This window comes from Temnothorax nylanderi, unplaced genomic scaffold (genome assembly GCF_030848795.1).
Source record: "Temnothorax nylanderi isolate EJ_2023f unplaced genomic scaffold, tnyl_v1.0 TNYL_tig0371_pilon, whole genome shotgun sequence".
Lineage (NCBI taxonomy): Eukaryota > Metazoa > Arthropoda > Insecta > Hymenoptera > Formicidae > Temnothorax > Temnothorax nylanderi.
The window spans coordinates 141,118-156,545 of record NW_027249433.1 but is presented as its reverse complement, the minus strand read 5'-3'; the positions used below and the strand labels follow the sequence as shown (position 1 = coordinate 156,545).

Below are 15,428 nucleotides of genomic sequence, written 5' to 3'. Positions count from 1 at the left end.
CCATTCTTTCTTCTTTCTTCGACTGTTTATATAGTTCCAAATTTTCTTTTCGTCCTTCAGTTTTCTTAATTCCTCTTCTTCCCTCTCTCTCTTCTCTATCCTTTTCTTCTCTAACCACCCCTTCAGGCATTTCTTTCCTTCCAAATAGTCTTCCTTACTTCCCTTTCCACTTCTCCATCTTCCGTACTTTCTTTTCACCTCCCTCTTCGTTCTGGTGTAGCTCCTATTCCACCAATCTTTGTGCCCTATTTTCCTTCTCTTCTTTATCTTGATTTCCTTATAAACTAAAGCTCCGAGGATCCAGTTTTTGATTTTCTCCCATTTCCTATCCATCCACTCTATTTCCTGGTCCTCATTTTCATTCCATACCTCCGTCCTCTCCCTGTATAATTTCCTTGCCTCTTCGTTCCAACATATGATCTTCTTTGACATATTCTGTTCCTCTTCTTCCTCTTCTGTCCACCCCTCTATTTGTCTCGTGTTCTCCTCTTCCTCCAGTAACAAGGTCAAAGGCAAATGATCCGAGTCCACCCTGTCCCCTATTCTAAATTCCAACACTCGTTCTTGCGCACTATCATTTACAATTGTATAATCGATTACTGAGCACCCTCTCGCACCCACATACGTATATTACCTATCCCAATCCCCCTCTGTACATCCATTCAAAAAATACCATCCTTTTTCATTTATCATATCCACTAAACTTCTGCCGCCATCTCCTATGACTTTATCTTTACTCTCCTTTTCAAAGTCATACTCATCCTCCCTACAACCTCCTAAGTTTCCTATTCTAATATTAAAATCTCCTCCTATAATTATATCCTCTCCTTCGCATCCTTCGCATTGCTTTGTTATTTTCGCCATTATCTCTTCAACATCTTTCTTTGCTCCTACATTATATACTGTAAAAATATTTAGTCTTTTTTCCTCTTTTACTATTCTCGTTCGCGCAATTCTTTCTGTAATCATTACACTTTCATATTTCTCCACTTCCGACCCCCAGTCTTTTCTAACACCTATTAGTAAACCTCCCTTCGCCCTACCTTTCTTCCTTTCCCTTACAGCGTTAATGTTTTTCCAGTTGTGCGTTTCCGGCAATCTACCCTTAATTCTATCCCATCCTTTATCCTCTAACCATGTTTCACATAACCCTATAAAATCGAAACCTACTATGTAATTCCAAAAATCTTTGTCCTGCCTCTCTATACCTGCTACATTCCAAAAAATTATCTTTCGCCTATTTTCTTTCTTTAGCTGCTTCACTTTTCCGACCTCCATTCGTGTTGTTTGCCTATTGTCCTCTTGAATGCCATAACTTACTGGTTCTCTTCTCCTAACTTGGTCACCATCTAGAAATTTTTCTTTCTCTTAGTTCGCCTGCTTCCTCGCTTCACACATACTGCTTTCCTCCTATATTCATCATTTTATATCCTACTTTAACAATCTTCCCATCTTCTTTCTCTATTCTTGCACGCTCCCTTATTTTTCTATGCACCTCTCTCTCCGTCTTCGTCATATCATGGTCAATATAGATTCTGCCTACAGATTTGTCCTTTAATTTCTTCTTCTCTTTCATTATCTTCTCTTTGATTTCCCAGTCCTCCAATTCTATTATTACCACTTCTCTTCCTTCCATTCCCACGGTCTGAACACTCTTTACCTCCTTTTTACCTTAAATTCTTGCTCTAGCAATTCCCTAGCTACATCTTTTATGCTTCTCGTCTTTGTGTTTGTATTCAACCCTCTTATTACTAGTTTGTTCCCTCTCTCTCTTTTCTCTTTTTCTTCTATTATTTTTTTCAATCTTCTAACTTCTTGTCCTATTTCGTCCTTTGCTTCCCCCTTCCCTTCTCGCGACTCTTCTTTTCCTTTATTTTGCTTTACTAATTCCGCTACTTTCTCCACTATTTCTTCTATTGTATATTTTCTCCTTTAGCAACTCCGGTTTCTCCTCTCCATCTCTCCATCTCTTTCATTCTCTCTTCCATCTCTACCAGCTTCTTCTCCATTCTCAGCTCCCAGTTTTCTTTTATTTCCTTTATCTCGTTCCTCAGTCCTACCATTTCTATTTTAAGTTCCCTCAGCATCCCCATCAGTGTTCCTTCTTCATTCTTCATCTCCCTCTCCTCTCCTGTCTGCTTCAAACTGGTGGTGTTCTATCCATTATATTACTTCTCTTAAATATTTCATCCGCCATTCTCTCCCTCCCTTCTCGTTTCCTCTTGTTATGTTCCTTCTCCTTCTCCTTATCTCCACTTCGTAAGTAATCCAGTATGCTCAACGAATCTGCTCTTTCCCTTCCTTTCAGTTCCCTCGCGGTCTTCTTTTTGCCTGTGCCTTGCACTTCTTTCGACATGTAGACGGAGCCTAAGCACGCCTGCCTAGTACCGCCTACCCTCTCCGCCGCAAGTCACCACCCATCCTACCGATTCGACTGCCTATCTACCTTTGTAAATTAACCGTGCCTACCGTGTTGCTACCTTATCTTACATTAACCTATTCTGACTCCCTTTTTTAATTCTTGCTTATTCGCCTCTCTGTCATTTTTCGCGTCTTCCCCTCAATTTCGGCGCTTCCACCTCTCTCAACTCGCCCTCTCCTGCCCCCGGCACCTTAACAAACTGTCACCTACTCTAAATATTCGCTAGAATTATCGCACTCATACACTCTCTGACACTCACTCGTCCACATCCGCTAACCAAGTCCAAGTCATAACAAATATTAAAAGTATAATTATATAGCCGTTATGACCTTGTCATATATTATATTTGAATTCTCCGAATCTTTTTAAATGTTTTGTTTACATACGCAATGCTATTCAATAATCATTTTTCTAACTGCCCAAAGCGTGTCAGGCCGTTAGGCTAACAGCCGGTTTTTAGCCTAAAAAAAGAAGCTGAATTTACTAGGGTATTACTCTAATTCACGGTTGATTATTCTATTGGCCGGCGTTTAGCTAAGTTCCCAGGATTTTAGCTAACGGGCTGTTTTTTGGAAAAGCCTACGACATATATATATATATATATATATATATATTTATAAATGTAAATATAAATTGTAAATAAAATGAAATAAATATTTATAAACACTAATTCATGAAGGAAAGGATTTAGAAGTTAGATTTAGTAGTAGAGAGAGCTATGCATAAATAAAATATAGATATTAATTGTTACTTTAATATTTTTTGAAGATTATTTTGGGTAATAATATATGTTGATGCCCGATATATTTTTTTTTTCACCAACTCCGCCTCTGCCTCTACCTCTGCCTCTGCCTCTGCCTCTGCCTCTGCCTCTGCCTTTGCCTCTGCGTCTTCCTCTACCTCGCATCGCGGTGTAAACGGCCCGCACCAACGAGCTCAACGTTTCAGGCTATAACAAAAAGTAAATATTTTAAGTAAAATGACATTTTCGTGTATATATACGTAAATAAATTTCATTATTACACTTTGTCGAACGCTGTCACGTATGCGTCACGTGTGATATGTGCGACCGTCAAAGTGTTAACATTATTAATAGTAATAAAAAATTATCCCATTATCTTCACACTTACGTTTAATACGATCGGCTAGTGGACATGCAATGTCCTAAAAAATCAAAATCACGAAAATTGAAAGGAACGACAATGTGCCGAAAAGGCATAATCTCGAAATCTTAGAAACGTGACAATGTGCCGAAAGAGCAAAATCTTGAAATCTTAGAACTGAGACAATGTCCCGAAATGTCATAATCCCAAAATTTTAGAAGTGAGACAATGTCCCGAAAATTCATAATCTTGAAATATAAGAAATATAAGAAATATAAGAAATGCAACAATGTATCCGGAAAAATTATAGACCAAAGTAAACATATCGAGACAGCACCATACTTCAAAATTCAAAAGACAGAGAGTAGACAAAGTATTTCAGAATTGTCTCGACTTTTTTCAAAAATTTTGAAATTTCACACATTAATTGAATATATATATCATTTCGATATATATATATACATATACATAAAAGGTATATGTTTTACGCTGTTATATATTATTTATCATATATATAGAATATTTAAGAAATATTAAAAAATGTACAGAATAAAATACGGAAAACATATCTGTATTTTATTTTAAAAATTTATTTAAGCAAAAACATTTTAGTCCGTAAACAGTTTATACAAATTATTTATTTAAATTGTTTGTTATTATATGATAATTTTTTATAGTAATGAACTTGTCAGTGACAAAAAATCTTCTATAGGGAGGCCATCGTCTAATCTGTCCCACGCGTTCACAAGAGCATGATTTTTTATAATCCAACTATATATTAATCTTGTTAATGGCTTTCCTGCCTTTAAAGTCGTCAGATCTCGACGAGTTGTCGCCTGCAATTCTCCTAATTTTTTTGTAAATAAAGAATTAAAGCAAATGGTATATATAATAATATTTTACGTAATAATTATGTGAATATGTATACATAGTTATTCTTCACAATTTATATTAATGTACAAAATTTACTTATAAACATCCATGGGTCATGGTTATCTGTAAATTTATGATTTAATGTCCTGTGGTATCGTTCTATTAAATTATTTGTCCGTTTAAGCTTCCGATACATTGAAAATCGGGTTGGTGCTACTCGTTTTATCCAAAAACGGTGGTGAAAACATCTCTATTTAACCACATTAATAAAATATTGGAAAAAATTTCTTTTCTTATTTTTAATCAAAATTTTGTTTAAAAAATTATTTTTAAAAAATATTGTTAATGTTGTTGACTAGAGGAGATTTTATTATAAAACTTTTATAAGAAACATTTTTTGATATCTTAAATTTTTTTTAGATATATCGAGAAAAGTAAAAGCCGCTCTACATATGAGTGGTGGTTTCACCCCTTAAAACCGTTTTTGGGCAGCAACAAAAAATTTCTAAATTCATCATATTTTACCCCTTCTACATGTGTGGGAAGTTTCATTAAAATCAGAATTTTCGAGTTCGCGAGGTTCTCTTGTGAGTAGACATGAATTTAATGGATATTCGTACGTTTGTGATAAAATTCATCATGGAAAACGAGCAACCACTATGTATGTATAACATTTCGTTTTACTTTAATATTGCATTATTCGACCTTTAAAAAAAATTTAAAATGTGTAATTCGTTTCTTAATCATTAAATATAGATATCTATCATGTAAAGAGAAAAGGAAAGGATGTGGTGGACGAAAAAAGTTAAAAAATAATAGATTTAGACAAACAAAGAGACACGATCATCCAGCTGATAACCATGCAAAAGATATACGGTTATTCAAAAAACTTTAAAACACAACGTTCAGAACGATTTCCGAAGTATAATAGATGTATATGACGATGTAAGCAAGGAGTAAGTGCATAGCGCACACACACACGCACACACACGCACACACACACACACGCACACACACACGCACACACACACACGCACACACACACACGCACACACACACGCACACACCAAGTTTTTTTACATCTTTTACTATAATATAACTGAATTATTTTTTCTTATTACACGATCTTTTCTAATACAACCATATTTTTAGATATGAAATTGTATCTCCTTTAGTACCTTTTCAAAGCGTAAAAAGATCAATGGTACGATGGAAAAGACATGTAAGACCTGTATGTCCTGTATCATTGCGAGATTTCGCAAAAACGTTAGAAAGTAAAAAATGGAAACACTTAATGAAATATAACAAAAAATATTTTCTAAGTATTAAAACTGTAAAATCCGAAGATCGTAGCAAAACGAATTTGATAATATTTGATCGAGCTTTTATTCCGACTTTATGCAAAACGGGCATTACTGAAGAAATATTTGCTGACGCTACGTTTAAAACTGCTCCTATTTTATTAGAAAATAAAAATAAGAATACAACTGTTAATAAAACACTACAACTTTTTACATTGATGGCTCGAAAATTTAATCATGTAAGTTATTTAAAATTTATTAATAATATCTATTTAAAAAGTTGTAACAATGATTCTAAACACAGAAATTATTATTTTTTTTAACATATTTTTCTATTCTAGGGAATACCTTTTGCGTGGGTTATCATGGAACGAAGGAAATATACAGATTATAAACCAATATTAGAATATATATTCAATAAATTACCACCGTCATTGCGTCCACGAACAGTAATGACCGATTTTGAATTTGCTCTTCAAAAAGCTTTTTTAACGGTCTTACCGTCCGCTGAAGTAAAAGGATGTTATTTTCATTATTCACAGGCATCAATTCTCTCTTCCTCTCCCTCTCCCTCTCCCACTCCCTCTCCCTCTTCCTCTCTCTCCCTCTCCCTCTCCCTCTCCCTCTCCCTCTCCCTCTCCCTCTCCCTCTCCCTCTCCCTCTCCCTCTCCCTCTCCCTCTCCCTCTCCCTCTCCCTCTCCCTCTCCCTCTCCCTCTCCCTCTCCCTCTCCCTCTCCCTCTCCCTCTCCCTCTCCCTCTCCCTCTCCCTCTCCCTCTCCCTCTCCTCTCCCTCTCCCTCTCCCTCTCCCTCTCCCTCTCCCTCTCCCTCTCCCTCTCCCTCTCCCTCTCCCTCTCCCTCTCCCTCTCCCTCTCCCTTCCCTCTCCTCTCTCTCTCTCTCTCCTCTCTCTCTCTCTCTCTCTCTCTCTCTCTCTCTCTCTCTCTGTGAGTACAGTATACACGTCTGTTTGTCGCTCCTACTTTTATTTAGCATATCTCTGCCGTGAGCTGCCTTCGGGCAATTTTTGTTGCAGATATACGCAAGTCTCTCATTGCTTGTCACGCGCTTTATTCTTTTTCTTGGGGATTGCCACCTAATTCTGAGCATTCTCGTGACAAATATCATTGCTCATCCTAACCTCATTCTCGGAATCATCGTCGAGATCTTGGAATTACTCGTGCAAGCGCGTCAACCTCTGCTGCGCATGCGCCTGCCTTGTTGATCTGCTCTTTCTACACCTTTGGGTCTGATGTGTGCATGGGGTCGTCTGTGTGGCGCTTGATCTGCATGAACTGCCTTGATTTCGTCTGATTGGTCGTTGCGTGACACCGGTGGTAATCTTCTGGTGATATTGCGTTGAGTGACATTAGTTGCTTTCCATTTACATCAAAACTCAGATAAATCTCACTTCTGTCTTTCTTCAACATTCATGTTGAAGAAAGACAGAAGTGAGATTTATCTGAGTTTTGATGTAAATGGAAAGCAACTATTGTCGCGATCCTCGCGTGCACACATACGGCGGATGTGCTGTTGGCTCTACTGTGTACTCCGGGCTGGTACGCGTGTTATACTGCTAGTCGGAGTTGTATACGGCGTGTCGTGGAGGCGGTTCTCTGGTGCGTGTGTACGTGTGTTTACTTTTGCTGAGAACACGTTTTGCTGGACTGTCTGCTCCGTGTGTACGTATGCTGTACTGCTATTTGACTGACATTACAATTGATTTTTATCGCGATATTTACAGTGATCTCGTACTACTACTTATTTGTTGGCTACATTTCATCTCTTTATTGAGCGACGAGTGGCTAATACCGATAATACATGGAGTCGCGTGCGTGCACTGGTGCAAAAAGCCAATTGTGAATCAATCGCTCGAGTGCGACGGGTGTAAGAGAGTGTTCCGTCCTGGTTGTGTCAAACCTTATGCTGCAACCAAATATGCAGACACTTGCTGCAAATCTCTGGCAGCTTTATTGGATACACCTCTTACACCGATAATTGAGGCGAGCGCGCATTCCTTCGATTTTCCGGGTGTGTTATCTGGCACTCAGATGCAGGCGCAGTCGCAGGAGCATGCCACAACCAATGCGCTGTTGCAAAAGCTATGTGACAAGTTGAATGATTCAGATGCGAGACTCTCCGCTTTTGTTGATGAGCAGCGGCGTGCGATTAGTGAGATTAATGTCAAACTTAGCAAACTTAGTCTCATCGCGGACACAGTTGCTCAGAATACTGTGCGCATTGACAAGCTTGAGCAGGAGAGCTCTGCTCTGGCACGTGATGTCCAGGCTTTAAAGACCGCTCAGTTGGTCCCGCATGTCTGCGATGAGAGTGAGAATAAGTTGTCTGCTGTGTCGCGTGTCCCTCAAACGTCGGATATTATAATTTCTGGTATCCCATCTTCTATCACTCATACATCCGGTGAGCTAGTCGCGAGTGTTTTTCGTGCGCTCGAAATTCCTCAGCTGACTTCCGACGTTCTTGAGACCCGTGATGTTGCAGCGCGCGATGCGCCAGTGGCGCGTGATGCTGCGCCGGGGTCCATTTCAGCCATCGATCAGGCTGACGCTGCGGGTCGTAGAAGATCGGTGATAGTCGCGCTCAAGTCACGTGAGATTCGCGACCACATTATCAAGGTAACGCGCGGCAGGCGCCGTCTTACGGTTGGTGACGTTTTCTCGACGAGTGTTCCCGGCAATATTTACGTCAATGAATTGCTTCCCAAATGTACTTATGATTTGCTGCAGCGGGTCAGGCGTGTTGCTAAAGAGAGAGCGTATAAGTTTGTCTGGGTGAGAGATGGCCAGATATGCGCTAGGCGTTCTGATGGGGAGCCTATTATTTTCGTTAATTCCGAGATTGATCTCGCCAAGCTCGTCTGACGGGTCCGACCTGCTCGTTCCTTGTCATCGATCGTTCGGCATAACCCAACACGTAATTCTTTATTGCTCCGCGTTGCTCAATTCAATGCTAATTCCTTACGAGGTCATATTGATTTCATTCGTCTATACTTTAGTACTAACTTTCATCATATTATCTCAGTATCTGAAACGTGGCTTCATGAGGGGATGTCGGACGATCTTGTGGCTCTGGACAGCTATTTTCTAGTTCGTCATGATCGGGTGGGACGCGCAGGAGGGGGTGTTGCTTGCTTTGTGCATAAGTCATTAAAAGTCAAATTAATTGCAATCTCCTCTGGGGTCGATGTCAATGCTCCTGAATATCTAATAATGGAGATTCGTTTGCCGAGTGATGAAGTGATATTGTTCGCATCGGTATATAGAAGACCTAAGGGCCTTCTTTTTAATGACTTCGTCGAATCACTGACTGGCGTCTCTCATCTTTACAAACACATTATTATTGGCGGTGATTTAAACTGTAATCTCTTGGCGAACAGTTTTGAAGCTAATTACTTGCGTTAATTATTGTTAAGCTTATCTTTATATGTTGTCAGCTCGGATGCTACGTATTACACTGCTACCCCTGACTCGTGGCTTGATGTTTTTATTGTGGATGACTGCGACAAGGTTCAAGAGTTTTCCAAATCCCTGAGTCCATTCATTGCTGGACATGATCTCTTGGAACTTTCATTTTCACTTAATTGTAAGCTCGATATTAAGCGGTCCATGTTGCGACGTAGTTTTAAAAGTATAAACACTTCTGAGTTCCTTGAACATCTTCAATCTGTCGCTGCTGCGGTTCAGACGGAGATCGATGTTCTCTTGGATGAGTCTAATGTTGACGGGTCTTGTACCTTACTGTCACGTACCTTACTTGGGGCACTTGATGTTTTTGCTCCTGCTCGCATGTCTGTGTTCAGGAAGCCTCCTGTGCAATGGCTTTCTGATGAACTCAAGTCCAGGCTCCGTATTCGTAACCAAATGTATAAACAGGCAAAGCGTTCACGGAGTCTATTAGGCTATGCTAGATACAGACTTTTTCGTAATCAGCTTAACAACGACATTAAACGTGCCAAAGGAGAGTTTCAATATGCGTCACTTAGTAATATCACTGACCCTGCTAAAATGTGGAGGGAGTTGGCTCGTCTTGGACTAGTCAAGTCGAATTTAGTCTCTCCTCTCCGCTTTTTCACACCAAATCAGCTTAACTCATATTATGCCTCAGTCTCTAATTCTCAACCTCCCTGCTTGTATGCAGATTTCACTTTTGCCATGTCTTCTGTTTCTCGACCTTCTCATCGCCCTGAATTTGTCTTTTCTACTATTTCGTCTGACTTGGTGTACAAGATCATAACCAGTGGACCGCTTCACTCTTGTGCGTCGGGCTTTGACGGCATTCCGCTTCATGTTCTTCGTATTGCTTGGCCCGTTGTTTCTCAATGGCTCTTACCGCTGCTTAATCGCTCACTTGAGTCTTCCTTCTTTCCTTCAATGTGGAAACGCGCGCTGATTCGTCCTCTCTCGAAAATTCGTACTCCGCTGTCTCCGTCCGATACGAGACCCATCGCTAATTTACCGGAAATGTCTAAAATCCTTGAAAGAATTGTAGCCTCACAAATCACAGATTACCTAAATAAATACAACCTCTTGAATCCTAGACAATCTGCGTATCGGGTGGGTCACAACACTCAATCTGCACTTCTACGTGTCTGTGATGATATTAAGAGCGGAATTGACAATAGACTAATTACATTAATGATTCTATTTGATTTTAGTAAGGCATTCGATACTGTCCCACATCTAAGACTGCTCATCAAGTTGAAAGAAATCGGTTTTTCTGATGCGGTTCTCGCGTGGATTTTTTCTTATCTTACTGGCCGATATCAAGCTGTAGTGGATGATGAGGGTAATTTTTCTGAGTGGTTATAAACGTCTTCAGGCGTTCCTCAGGGCTCTGTACTTGGCCCACTTTTATTCGCTCTTTACATTAATGACATTGGTGGAATCCTGTCTTTTGTTTATCATATGCTATTTGCTGATGATATACAAATATATCTGCAATGTTCTTTGGCTAATATTCGTCATGCTCTGGAGCTTATTTCAAGAGATGCAAATGCGTTGTTCAACTATGCCAACTTGAATGGTCTTAAATTTAATCCGGCTAAATCAAAGGTAATCATATTCGCTAGTAGGTTTTATACCAATGATATTGACCTCGACTGCTTGCCACCTATTATTGTAAACCAGACGCCTTTGCCCTTTGTAAGTGAAGTGAGGAATCTGGGCGTGACATTCATGTCTAATTTATCATGGAAAAAACATATCTTACATGTCTCTCAGAAGGTTCATTATGCTTTGTACAAGCTTAAGTTTAATAAAAATTCTCTTTCTATCGGGTTAAGGATAAAGCTAGTATTGTCTCTAATTATGCCTCATATCGACTACTGCTGTCTGGTTTATCATGGCTTGAGTGGAGAGTTGAACAATGCATTACAGAGACTTGTCAACTGTTGTATTCGTTTCATTTTTGATCTTAAGCGTGATGAACATATCACTCCGTTTAGACGCCAACTGAAGTGGCTTTCAGTTGAGAATAGAAGATTGTATTTTCTCGGCTGCCAAACGTTTCGTATACTTTAAATGTCTTCTCCTTCTTATCTGAGTGAGCATTTCACTTTACTTGATCCATCGTTGAGGAGATCCGACCGCCATGCATCACAAACTTTTCATGTTCCTTCCCATAGAACAACCACATACAGAAACTCTTTTCATCTTTCCTCGATCTATTTCTGGCATTCTCTTCCTTGTAATATCACTTCGGCTTCTTCATTCCCTTCCTTCAAGAATCTTCTTAAGAAGTTTCTGCTTGCTAGCAAACTGTGATGTATTGGTTTGTTTTTCCTCAATTTCTTTCTTTATTATTAGTTTTAAGTGCGTTAGTTCTTAGTTTTATTTCTGTACTTGTTGTATTAGTTTTAAGTGCGTTATTTTATACCGTAGTTATTCTATTTGTACTATCCAATATTGCAGTTTTCCTTGTTTTATTGCATTTCTAGTCTGTTAGTGCAATACACTGTGTAATTATGTATATTTGCCCTTTAGTCATGCTTGGGCATAATAAATCATATCATATCATATCATATATATATATATATATATATATATATATATCTCTCAATCTCTATTATTGTATGCATAAATATTTTTAACGTATATATTAAAAATATTATGCATACAATAACAATTCATATTAAATATTTTTAATTATTTATTTAAATCTTTATAATATTTCATAGGCGTCATGTAAAAATATTAGAAAGTTCATAGGAAAAGATAGCAAATTCGAAGCAATCAGAGGAAATACTTACAAAGCTAATGGCTTTGGCGTTATTACCTAAAAAAAATATTGTAACAGCTTTTCATAATATTAAATCAGACATGTCGCTATATATGAGACGTCGATTCCAACGTTATTTTCGCTATTACGACCATTTTTGGCTAAAACGAGTAGCACCAACCCGATTTTCAATGTATCGGAAGCTTAAACGGACAAATAATTTAATAGAACGATACCACAAAACATTAAATCATAAATTTACAGATAACCATGACCCATGGATGTTTATAAGTAAGTTTTGTATATTATTATAAATTGTGAGGAATAACTATGTATACATATTCACATAATTATTACGTAAAATATTATTATATATACCATTTGCTTTAATTCTTTATTTACAAAAAAATTAGGAGAATTGCAGGCGACAACTCGTCGAGATCTGACGACTTTAAAGGCAGGAAAGCCATTAACAAGATTAATATATAGTTGGATTATAAAAAATCATGCTCTTGTGAACGTGTGGGACAGATTAGACGATGGCCTTCCTATAGAAGATTTTTTGTCATTGAAAAGTTCATTACTATCAAAAAATTATCAGATAATAACAAACAATTTAAATAAATAATTCGTATAAACTGTTTACAAACTAAAATATTTTTGCTTTAATAAATTTTTAAAATAAAATAAAGATATGCGTTCCGTATTTTATTCTGTACATTTTTTAATATTTCTTAAATATTCTATATGTGTTACGCGACTGGGCAAAGTAGTTTATTAGCGGACATTGCCCGGTTTAATGTAGGCAAAGTTAACACTGTCCATCCAGCGATGGCGATGTCAGCAACTATTATCACATTACGGACTTTGCTCGGTTCCAAGTGGGCAATGTCGACAATGCTAAATCTCCGTGGACTAAGCTGCGCTAAATGGACATGTCAAGCTCAAAGACCGAAAACGCTCACTGAGCGAAAAAACCGACCACAACGCGTTGTGGCATATTTAAAAAGGCCACAACGCGAAATTCGTATCGTAGCACTTTCAAAAATGCTCACAACGCGTTTTGGCAATGTAAAAATGCGACAACGCGTTGTGGACGCTTATTGATGCAGCCATGACACGATGTGGATATTTTTAATTACATGCGTGAACTTTCCACGCGTGAAAAGTTGTAAACCCATGTGGTAACTCGTCTCGCGTGGAAAGTGTACGCGTGGAGGCAGTAGGTTCCGTCTCCCTGCGGCCGGGGGCTTTACTACCGTTACTAGACACATAGTGTGCCTTGCAAAGTATACATGCGTGGACTTTCCATGCGTAGAAAGTTGTAAACCCATGTGGCAACTCGTCTCGCGTGGAAACGGAGCCCCTCCCCTGCCTACATAAGGCTAACTGTTAATTTTCGACATTGCCCACTTGGAACCGAGCAAACTCCGCAATGTGATAATAGTTGCTGACATTGCCATTGCTGGATGGGCAGTGTTAACTTTGCCCACATCAAACCGGGCAATGTCCGCTAATAAACTACTTTGCCCAGTCGCGTTGTTCAATGCTGACATTGCCCGAGCAATGCCGACACTGCATACCATGCGGATTTTGCCCGTAACATATATATGATAAATAATATATAACAGCATAAAACATATACCTTTTATGTATATGTATATATATATCGAAATGATATATACAATTGACTTGTGGAATTTCAAAATTTTTGAAAAAAGTCGAGACAATTTTGAAATACTTTGTCTACTCTCTGTCTTTTGAATTTCGAAGTACGGTGCTGTCTCGATATGTTTACTTTGGTCTAGAATTTTTCCGGATATATTGTTGCATTTATTATATTTATTATATTTCTTATATTTCAAGATTATGAATTTTCGGGACATTGTCTCAATTCTAAAATTTTGGGATTATGACATTTCGGGACATTGTCTCAGTTCTAAGATTTCGAGATTATGCCCTTTCGGCACATTGTCATGTTTCTAAGATTTCGAGATTATGCCCTTTCGGCACATTGTCGTTCTTTTCAATTTTCGTGATTTTGATTTTTTGGGACATTGCATGTCCACCAGCCGATCGTATTAAACGTAAGTGTGAAGATAATGGGATAATTTCTTATTACTATTAATAATGTTGGATAAAGTTCCGAAAACGCCCGACCTCCGATTTCGATGAAACTTTGTGAAAAGCTTCGTTTTGAGTTGAAATGAAAGCCCTTAAAAGGAATTTTGGCGACTCCTATGATAAAGCCATTTTTTAAGATAAAATGATAAAAAATATAGGCTGTTCTTCCGAAAATGTCCGTGCTCCGATTTAGGTAAAACTTTGTGATGAAATACTTTTAAAGCGCGTCACTAATCTATACGCCGAAGCGAGGGAGGAGCTGCCGCACCTCCCCCGAAAGCAGGGGGGGGTGTGGGTAAACCTCGGTTCGCGTGAAAAGTGTATGCGTGAACTATTTCGGGGCTACCGCACCTTCCCCGAAAGCAGGGGGGGTTGTGGGTGAACCTCGGTTCGCGTGAAAAGTGTATGCGTGAACTATTTCGGGGCTACCGCACCTCCCCCGAAAGCAGGGGGGGGGGGTGTGGGTGAACCTCGGTTCGCGTGAAAAGTGTATGCGTGAACTATTTCGGGGCTACCGCACCTCCCCCGAAAGCAGGGGGGGGGTGTGGGTGAACCTCGGTTCGCGTGAAAAGTGTATGCGTGAACTATTTCGGGGCTACCGCACCTCCCCCGAAAGCAGGGGGGGGGGGTGTGGGTGAACCTCGGTTCGCGTGAAAAGTGTATGCGTGAACTATTTCGGGGCTACCGCACCTCCCCCGAAAGCAGGGGGGGTGTGGGTGAACCTCGGTTCGCGTGAAAAGTGTATACAGCAGAACAGTTAAATATTAGTATAAAGCGCGTCATCTTAACTATGTGGATTATCACATGGGTTCGTGGCGTGCTTTACAAGCTTGTTTATATATACATACTAGCTATTCTGCTATAAGTATATAATAAAAATATAAAATTATTCAATAAAAACAGTATATATTCAATTTATAACATCCCGTACAATTATGAAGGTCTTCGTATATTTTTTATCATTTCATCTTAAAAAATAGCTTTATTATAGGAGTCGCCAAAATTCCTTTTAAGGGCTTTCATTTCAACTCAAAACGAAGCTTTTCACAAAGTTTCATCGAAATCGGAGGTCGGGCGTTTTCGGAACTCCACCCATAATGTTAACACTTTGACGGTCGCACATATCACATGTGACGCATACGTGACAACGTTCGACAAAGTGTATTAATAAAATTTATTTACGTATATATACACGAAAACATGTCATTTTACTTAAAATATTTACTTTTTGTTACAGCCTGAAACGTTGAGCTCGTTGGTGCGGGCCGTTTACACCGCGATCCAAGGGAGAGGTAGAGGCCGAGGAAGAGGCAGAGGCAAAGGCAAAGGAAGAGGCAGAGGCAGAGGCAGAGGCAGAGGCAGAGGCAGAGGC

The 15,428-nt window shown here is 39.1% G+C and overlaps 1 protein-coding gene across 2 annotated transcripts in view; it reads right to left on the bottom strand.

The window, feature by feature from the left end:
• LOC139781881 (bone morphogenetic protein 1) overlaps positions 1–15,428 on the bottom strand; it is a 143,652-nt gene that overhangs the window by 8,527 nt on the left and 119,697 nt on the right. The window contains exon 8 of one of the 2 annotated variants that reach the window (XM_071720771.1): positions 92–3,371. The exons of the other annotated variant lie outside the window; for it this stretch is intronic. Within the exon in view, the coding sequence (XP_071576872.1) occupies positions 3,367–3,371 (5 nt within the window). The 3' untranslated portion in view covers positions 92–3,366. Of the gene's footprint in view, positions 1–91; positions 3,372–15,428 lie in introns of those variants that run through there. 2 annotated transcript variants of the gene reach the window in all.